We start from the raw sequence: 9,836 nt of genomic DNA on the forward strand, positions 1-9,836 counted from the left end.
TGTTTACCCTCCGAGTATTGCCGTGTAATAGCAGAAAATTATAAGGATCATCGCAGTTTGTGACACCCATCTAGCAGGTTTTGATTTGCAGCAGTGAAAAACAAGATTTTCTACACTTAAGAATGCTTTGAGCGGTAACATGAGCTTGCAAGCTGCAGCCATAGGATGACAGCACTGCTACTTAGGGTAATATTTCCTCTGAGTGTATTTTCTTCATAATTCTAAGGACAAGAAACTTCACGGCAAAGAATTTCTATTTCTGTAGTGCTCATGGATCACTCTGAATTATTACACTGAATTTATTTTACTGGGACAAAACACTATTGTAAGGCACGGAGGTTTCTCAACTAAATGCTGAACTAAAGCTTGTGTAGGTACCACAGCCTAAGTTTTTAAACCATCAGAAAGAAAAGAAGTTCAAAATACAGTCTTCTGATCATCTGGCACCTTCAGGTTTCTGGTAGTCAAACCTTGCTGTAAGGCTAAAAACATTGACTGTTTTTAGTGAGTCAAGCACTTTGATTTGACAGAGTTTAAATCAATAAGAACAAAGAACACATCAGAGTAAACTGGTAAAATCACATTGAAATGCTATATAGGACTCCCTTTCAAAAACACTGTGAAACATTTATTTGTATCAGTTGGTCTCAATCCATATTTCAGCAAGTAGATTTTTTTATGTTCTGGCAATACTTAACATCCAAGCAGCCCTTCAAAAATACTAACGAATCAAAAACCGTATTTTAAGTTGAAAACAGGTTATTCTACAGAAGGAAAACTGAAATAAAAACTATTAGTGAGTAGTTGAAAGCTGATGGAATTGGTTTAGTGCAATAAACACAGAATTTGACTAGGACCTGTAAAAATACCAGCCTGAGGAAACAAAGCGATTGGTAGCAAAGCCGGGGTTAAAGAACTGGAGATGCCAGCTCTATACTTAGTCCTCTGGCTAGCTGTCTACATAAAAGGAAGTGTTGTTGCAGATGCTCCTCTTATTACCATGTTTTTCATCAACAATTTCAGATCATACTCAACACTTTACCGTCTTCATTGATGCTATAGTTCCCTGATCCTCTTTAGAAAGCTCTGTGAGCACAGCTACTTTAGACGAATTCACCAGAAGCTCAGCATTCAGCTGCCTGCATTTCTCCATGAGACGCTTCTCATTTTCATGGGACTTCTTCATAACAGTATGGAGCTTCTCATATTCTATTCGATATTTTTCCAGAGTTTTATCAGCCTTAAGTAGATTGATGACATCTTGGAAGCCTTTTTCCAGTGCTTCAAATGCACTTTCTTCTAGATACAGTTTGCCATACTTTTCCTGAATGGAATGAGATACATAATCAACAAACAGGAGGAATTCAACATTTCACTCATGACCCCAGAATATAAAAAAAAAACAATATACTGAGTGTGTAAAAGCTGCTAAGAAATCATGACAAAGTTTTCTGAAATAACAGTTCTCTTGCTATCATATGATATGTACATTGCAGGCTATTTTTCAAACAGATCTCCCCCTATTTTACTGAAATAACTTGTGCTTTAACAGTCAGAATTCCTGTAATTGAGTACCACAACTACTTTAAAGATAGGTCTATAAAACATCACCATTGTGCTAGTGTTTAAAAAAGATATCAACTACTCAAGAAGCCCAGTATTTCAGTCTCAATTTTCCCCAGTTCTCTACACTATAAAGTCTGATTAGTTTATGCCTTCTATGCAGACAGTGCCAGCAAATCACATGCAGATAAGCGTGTCCAAAAGTTCCAGTAATGCCAAAGCAAGCCAATCCTTCTTCTGTAGGAAATGCATGCTACCGTTAAATCTTTAACGGGACATTTTTGATCTAGTGCAGTTCTGACACCAAATTTTGCCAGTTGGGTTGCTGGACACCAAAGTCCACCAATATTTTTCAAAAGGAGCTTAAAATAAGCCTCCATTACAGCCTCCAACAGAACACAATCACACCAAGAAGAGGCAGTATGGCTGCTTCTCAGGAGTTAGCTTCATCTGCTAAGCAGCAAGATAAATCAGCCCACAGGACACTTCCATACTGTCATGGATACATTGCTGCCATTACTCAAGCTTGCTCAAAACTGACTAGAACATCTTTACACTGCAATCTGAAGTCTAGGTATAGCCTCATAATCACATCTCAGAGGTGGACTCACTTGGACAGGAAAACAGCTCTCCTATTAGCACTGGCTGTGGCTGTATGGCAAGCCCCCCTCGCAGACCAGAGGCGATGAGATGCACACTTCCCACAACCTTAAAAATCTGCCCTCGTATTTCCCCCCCAACGAACGGATTACTATTGCAAAAACGGTTCAGGCTCCTACGCACCGTTTGAACATAAACAGTTTAGAGGTGAGAATTTTCAAAATAATAACAATAATAAAAATATACCTGAGAGCAAAACAACACACTTGTTTCATTGGGTTGGTTGGTTTGTTAGGGTTTTTTTTTTGGGGGGGAGTGGGAAGTACATAAGTGCACCCTACCTGGAAAACCTGAAATTAAAAGGGTAAAAGTAAGCCCTGACGACTTGAAGGTCAGGCCATGCAACGCATGGAGGCAGAGGCACCGGCTCCAAGCCCCCTTCCTGCCAAGGCTCTGATCTGAGGGGTTTTTTTCTGTGTCACAAACTTTGATGGGAACACAGCGAAGGCAACGCTGAGGGCCAGCTCTGGTGGGCGGGCTGCTGCGGCTGGTCTTGGGGGGCTGCATGACGCCTTCGACCCCGCTCTGGCCTGGCCGCACAGCAACAGACCCGGGTCTCTCTGTATTTCACCCTCCTCCCGGGTACCAAACCTTCAGTTCCCATCTCGCTCACGTCTGGGCCCGGTATGGGCACACGGGGGATCACACCTGCGATCTCAAAGCAGCAGGTGCTCCCGACATTTCGGCGTGATGGCCGCCCACGGCCACGCTGCCCAACAGCTCCTACTTTCAACACAGGCTCCAGCGGAGCCCCGCTCACAAAAGTAACTCAACGCAGAAACACCGTCTGTAGGTACACGATGCTGTGGGGCTTATCCTGAGGCGCAGCGCTCGCCCTGCCCGAGCGCCGGGCGGGCCGGGCGGCGGCGGGGGGCTCACCTCAGCCATGCTGCCGACAACGACGCCGACGACGCTGCTGTGGCGACCCGGGCCGCGGCCGCGCGGGGCCCCCCGCTCCGTATCGTAGCAACGGCGCGGGGCGGGGGCGGGGCGGGCGCGCGGGGCGGGGCGGGGCCGTAGGGGCGGTTGGGGGCGGGGGCGGTTGGTGCTGCCGGCGCCGTGTGTCCCCGCTTAAGAGGGGGGGGGCCGTGTGTCCTCTTGATCGGGCCAGGGGAGCTTGACCCGCACACCCGCGCCCGCCCCCCCGCTGCTCGGGCAGCCTGCTGTGTTCCTCCCAGGACACCTGGCCTTGCCTCCGCGCCCTGCAGCCTTCCTTTTGTGTTTAGCTTTGTCCAGGAGCTCCTTGCTCGTCCATGCAGGCCTCCTGGCATTTTTGCCTGACCTCCTCTTTGTTGGGATGTCATTTTCTTGGGCCCCTCGTCCCTCCAGGGCTTTGTCCCGTGGTAGGCTACCAAGAGATCCCTGAAGAGGCCAAAGCCCGCTCTCCTGAAGCCCAGGGCAGTGAGCCTGCTGTGCACCCCCCTCGCTGCCCTAAGGGCCTTGAACTCCACCATTTCATGGTCACTGGAGCCCAGGCTGCCCTTGAGCTTCACATTCCCCACGAGCCTCTCCTTGTTGGTGAGAGGCAGGTCCAGTATAGCACCTCGCCTTGTTGGCTCCTGTATCACTTGGAGAAGGAAGTTATCACCAATACAATCCAGGAACCTACTGGATTGCTTATGCCCTGCTGTGTTGTCCCTCCAAGAGATGTTGGGGTAGATGAAGTCTCCCACAAGGACCAGGGCCTTTGAGTGTGAAGCTTCTCCTGTCTGTCTATAGAGGGCCTCACCTGCCCAGCCTTCCTGCTTGGGCAGCCTGTAGCAGACCCCACTACAACGGCACTGGTCCCTGCCCTCCCTTTAACTCTGACCCATAAGCTCTCAGTCAGCTCCTCGTCTGTCCCCAGGCAGAGCTCCATGGGTCTCCAGCCAGTCACTGACACAGAGAGCAACATCCCCTCCTTGCCTCCCCTACAAGTGCTTCCCAATGTGCTTCCCAATGAGCCTGTACCCTTCTATTCCATCACTCCAGTCGTAGGAGCCATCCCACCACGCCTCCATGATGCAAATAAGATCACAGCCCTGCAGGGGCTATTTATGCAGTTTTGAGGCACAAACTACATTTGGAGCCTGGCTGCTGCCGTTGCATTGCACCTGACTATTCACTCTAGCTTGTCTGTGCCTGTGAATGAACCCGTACAAACCATGCTGCAGAACAAGGGAACGCGGGACCGTGGCTCTGCCCTTTCAGAGCTGTGCCAAGCAGCACTTGCTGCTGTGTACTCCACTCCCAGCCACCCCTTGAAACAGTTGTTTTTATCTGCATGAGGTCACAAATTGTTTCATCTGATAGCTTTTTAGGGCAGGGAATGGATTGTACAATGTATACACTCCCTAGCAGAATGGATGTTGGTTATGACCTTAAAGTACCACTTGAAACTAATAATTACGATGGAAAACGTCTCTTCCTGGTTTAATGAAGCCTGAATTGTAGCACTTCGTTTTACTGATTACGTGGCAAAATAGGCAATTTCAAATGGATGCTTTCAAATGGTCTGATTTTACTATTAGAACTGGAAAATATACATTTTATAATGTATTTTCTATATATATGACTTAATTTGCAAATTATCTCACACACTGAAACATAGTTTCAATAATTTCAAAGCACACTTTAATAAAAAAATCAATAAAGTTCCTTCTCTAAGTTTTGCACTCTTCTTTTTCCTCGTTTTCTTTTGTACTGATGTTTCTTACAGAGTAAAATTACCAGGAAAAGGTAAACCCCTTGATTCTAGGATTTCAGATTCTCAAGAGGACCAAACTTTTAGATCCTTAAAAGAAAACAGCTGTATGTGTAAAGAAACAAAACAAGGTCGGATTTTAATTTTGTTAGCACAATACTGCTGGAGGAAGGGGATATGGTCTAGAATTTAAAAAAAAAAATATGATAAAAAAACCTTAACATTTACATCTTAAATATATAACCTTGATATTTATTATACTCTTTCTTATGGCTTTAACAAATATAACCTTGATATTTATTATACTCTTTCTTATGGCTTTAACAACAAATCAGGAGTGGAAACTTACAAAGGGAGGTAGTTACCTTTGTGCTTTTGGTTCATGCTTGCACTTGTGGGTAACAGCATAAAATGTGTCCTCAAATGACAGCCGTTTATTGAGGCATTCCCAGGAACTTTCTGATCCACTTGAAGATCCCCCCGTTCATTGCAGGGCGTGGGGTGAACTAGATGAGCTTTAAAGGTCCAACCCAGACAATTCTATGATTCTGTTCTATGTTTTTCAAACTTCTGGTGATTTGAGCCTTGTGAGACCCTCTAAGGATGACTGTATAGGCTGGTCTTCATAACAAGTGCCATTTGAGTGAAATTCATTCAAATTTGACAAGTTCACCATCACGGTAGCTGCACCACTAACTGCAGCGCAAGCATCGTAGGGTGACTGCGTTAGGAGCCCGTGATAACTCATTCTGAGGTGTATTCTTGATAAGCTAGCCACCATGCCTTAAAACGTCACAACTCATAGCACACAGTTTTAAGTGCGACCACAACAGACATCTGTGACAAGATTCAAACACTTACTTTGAAATAATTCTGCAGCAAGCCTACAGAATGCCTCAACAGGTTCGTGACCAAGGAGCTGGTGCAACACTCAATAGGACATCTGTGTTTCCAACCTTAGCAAGAATTTCCTGTAGCTTGGGACCACCCACTTAAAATTTCCTCTACTTTATATTCATCAGTAAAGCAGAAATAACCATATCTGCCATCCTGCAATAGTGTTGTGCTGTCACGGCTGTAAACGATGCACTCATATCATAGAGTGAACCTCTAGACAAGGTGGAGCTCTTGAAGTGGGATCACTTTATAACACTCCCTTTTAAGCTGAGCCAATGTTTCCAGCTCTGGGAAAACCTTTCTGCTAGTAAGAGCAAAAATCTCCCACAGCCACAGAAGAAGAAGAAAAAAATCACCTTAAATAAAAATAAATAAATCCGGCACAAACCAGACCCAGAATGTTTCAGTTCATTGAAAAGATTGTTACTTATTTCGCTGAATATCTGACTTTGTTCAAGAGACACCTGTACTATATGGTAAATAAGCAGAATCACCTGTTTCACCAGCTGCATGAAAGAGAGTTTTGCATCAGTGGGGTGTGTTTGTGTGGGTACAGAAAGGGTTACTAGGGAAGAAGTGCTTGCTCACTGATTTATTTGAGGTCACAACCCTCAGGCAGTTAATTTAATGCATGTTTTAAAGTGTAGTGGCATGAAAATGGTAAGCCATCGCTTCCTGAGTGTAAGGACTGATGGGCTACCGCAGAGATACAAATAAATGGAATAAAATCTCATCCTGACATCAGCCAGGAGAACGTAAGCAATTTGGGGCAGGGACCATGACATTACATGTCTATTGAAAAGTGGAAAATGAACCTGTAGACACAGGAAAGTAACGATAAAAATTGATAAAGCAGAGCCAAAGGGAGGGGGTGGGGTAGGTGTGAAGTACGTTGCCAGCCCCAGCACGCTGCGCAGGGACGACCCTCGCTAGGTGGCACTGCGCCACCACAGCCGTTCGGTACACTGCCCCCCGCGCGCCAGCCACCTCCGACCCTGACAAGCTTTTCTGGCTTAGACGCGTGTTACAAATACTAATTAACACATGGAGACATAATGGTGGGGTGAACACGTGTTCATGGATGAGGTCCTGTATCTGCATACCATTTTGCTCAATTGACTGAGATAATATCATCAATGGGAGATTGCCACTAAGGAAAGCAAAACTTGTCTAACGATTTACTCATGTTAAAATATTGTTTTATACACGTTACAAACACGTTACATAAATATTATTTATGTAACTGCAAGACTTGTAATTACCCCAGCGATATGGAAATCCATCACAACCTCGTGTCCTCAAACACTAGTGACACTACAGACGCTGTCAGGGGGCTGACATCCTGGGATGTCATACCCTGGAAACCAGTTTGCCTTTCAGAGTTACATCAGGTTTGCACTATTAAAAGGAACAAGAGCTTACTAAAAAAACTTATTTTACTCCAGTGACAAGGAAACGCTATGCGGTCCTCAATTGCTTAATTATCTAACTGATATTTTTACTATATTCCCTTTGAATGTCCTCTCCTCCTGTTATTTTCAAGCTAAATGATAGTCTTACAATGTGAACAGTTGTTCAGTTTAAATTGGATTGAGGTTTTCTACTTTGTTCATAAAGATCACGCAGCAGATCTCAAATAGCAGTAACCTTTGATCATGTTTGGCACTGGAGTTGAGCCAATGATCTCAAGAGGAGGAAACATTACCATTTTCATGAAAAGTTAAATCATGGAGATGTTTTGATTAATAGAAACACTCAAAAAAGGAGCTCATTTAGTTCTGAGACAGAAGCTAAAGCTGACAAGCAGTCTGGGTATAATGTACAATTACATGCTCTACATAAAAACTAAAGTAGATTACAATTATGGAAAGCAATTAAAATTAAGTCAATAATCCCAGAACTAAGATGAACTTGCCATTCCCCAGCATGGTTTGAAACTGCAAAACAGTTTTCTGTCTCAGTTTTTTCTCCCAGTTCTGCAACTAGGATTATGTTGGCCTGCCACGCTTTAGAAAGTTCCTCTCTTCTACCCTTCTCCAAGCCAGAAGGGGATTCTCCAAGATTGCTGGAGGAAAGCAATGCTTTGTGAATCCCCATCACCGCCCACTGCAGGCTCTGAGCACCACCAATATTACGGTTTATGCTACCAAACTGACCTACAGCTTTGGCGAGTGACATGGCAGGAACTCTTCCTCCTACATATTTGGAGGAACAGTCTGGTAGAAGTGACCTCCTTCCATCCTGGCTGCCAAGCACCATCATCTCCAGAGAGGCTATGAAGAAAATCCTACAAGGTAACACAAACACACTTGGCCCTGCACAGCACTCAGGTTTCCATCACCTGCTTACCAGTTCTGACCCATGGCTTTTTAAAAAAAAAAAAAAAAAAAAAAAAAATTCAAGCATGAACCTTTGAGCGTATTTAAAAATTAGTTTCAAATACGTCCAGAGTTATCATGTGTTCATTAGCAGCAACAACTTCCCCCCGTGCCTTCCAACAGCCTTTCAGTTCCAGCAGCAGAATCCAGGCCCTAATCTCTGATTCCTGCTCCCCTCATATTTTATTCTTCAGCCTTTTAATTCTCAACCACCAAATCTTTCCCTAGCTGAAAATCTGTCTGGCATTTTTCACTACTTGATGCTTGAGTCCTCTGGGAGGAAGAAGCTATTAAAAGACATCTTAATACCCTGGAAAGGCCACCGAAATCACAGAGATTTAAGACGTTTATAATCAGGGGTAAGAGGGTAGATGAGGACACCATACGGTGAGCTGCGAGGAGGTGACCCCATCTCCCTGCGCATTTCCTTGCAGGGTAGCTAAAGGTGTGAAATATTCCTGGCTGGAACTGAGTCTGCCTTTCCCTTCTCCCGGTGGTCTGCTCCTGCTCTGCTGGGTCACATTGAGCTGTGCCTGTTCCAATACTGTCCTGCCGCAGTCTCCTTTAGGCTTACGCACACACTTGCAGTATGAAAGGCAGGGCTCCAGCAAGGCCTGGCTGGAACAAGATTATCATTCCCGCTTTCTCTGAGTTAAGTGTTAACGTGATCCCTCTGTGTGCTCCAGCTTGGCAGCTCCCTCCTGAGTTCCTTGTGAAGGTGACAGCTGGAAGCTGTGTGCAAACCTGTTTCACTGCTGCATACCCATGGCTTCTCTATTGTACCCCTGTTCTCTCTTTGTAGATCTTGCAAGATGATGGGTTTTGGTTTGTTTTGTCTTGTTTTTCATTTACTGCTTGTAATAGTTTAAGAAAATACTGTTATTTTTGTAATGGATTAGGGATACTAGTGGAAAGAATAAAATAATTCCTCTGCCTCCTAACATGTCCAAAAGCAGCTGAGAAAGATACCTAGAATTTAACTCTCAGCACAAATCTTGCTCTTGCCCTGCTCCTGCTGCTGGGATCTCAAAAGTCCATTTTAGAAATAATATTATTATATCCAATTCCTGCTGCGGTAGCAGCCATGTCACAGAGCCACAGGTTCTGTCTCTGTGTGAGGAACTGTGGCATGGTTACTCCACTGATCACAGCTTCAGGTCCTGCCCAACATCTGAGTAAGGATAGCGGAGCTTGGCTCATTATCAAATAAATTACTACCTTTAGCAAGATAATGATCTTAAGCCATCTGCAGTGCAGTAATACTCAAACAATGAATCATGTGCCGGTGTTGTCAGGATATGTGCTTCTAATTTTCCCTCCTCCTCTTTCAAACTGCTGAAATGCATCAAAAACCCTTATACAAATCAAATAAATGTGTCTTGGTTTGACTTTTCCATTTACATGTATTGTATTGTTATCATAATTTTATACCATCTGAGTTAGCACAGAAAGTAGATCCTGAATGGGATAGTGGATATGTAATATAATCTGTTGGGATGTAAGCCTTCCTTTGGAAAATGTTCAGGCCTTTTCCCTGTATCCCAGGGAAAATTTGCAGATGAATGTAAATTATAGTCACTGTAACTTACAGTGATTTGTACTTTCTAGCGTGTATATATACATATATATATATATATACACACACACGGTCAGAA

General features: G+C 44.2%; 1 protein-coding gene across 1 annotated transcript in view; it reads right to left on the bottom strand.

Annotated features, from left to right (window-relative positions):
• CFAP58 (cilia and flagella associated protein 58) overlaps positions 1–3,172 on the bottom strand; it is a 60,656-nt gene extending 57,484 nt beyond the window's left edge. Inside the window, exons 1-2 of the mRNA XM_056352806.1 lie at positions 3,103–3,172; positions 1,043–1,324 (exon numbers count right to left, since the gene is read on the bottom strand). Of these exons, the coding sequence (XP_056208781.1) occupies positions 1,043–1,324; positions 3,103–3,111 (291 nt within the window). The 5' untranslated portion in view covers positions 3,112–3,172. The remainder of the gene's footprint in view (positions 1–1,042; positions 1,325–3,102) is intronic.
• Positions 3,173–9,836: the final 6,664 nt, after the last annotated feature.

Source organism: Falco biarmicus, chromosome 9 (genome assembly GCF_023638135.1).
Source record: "Falco biarmicus isolate bFalBia1 chromosome 9, bFalBia1.pri, whole genome shotgun sequence".
NCBI lineage: Eukaryota > Metazoa > Chordata > Aves > Falconiformes > Falconidae > Falco > Falco biarmicus.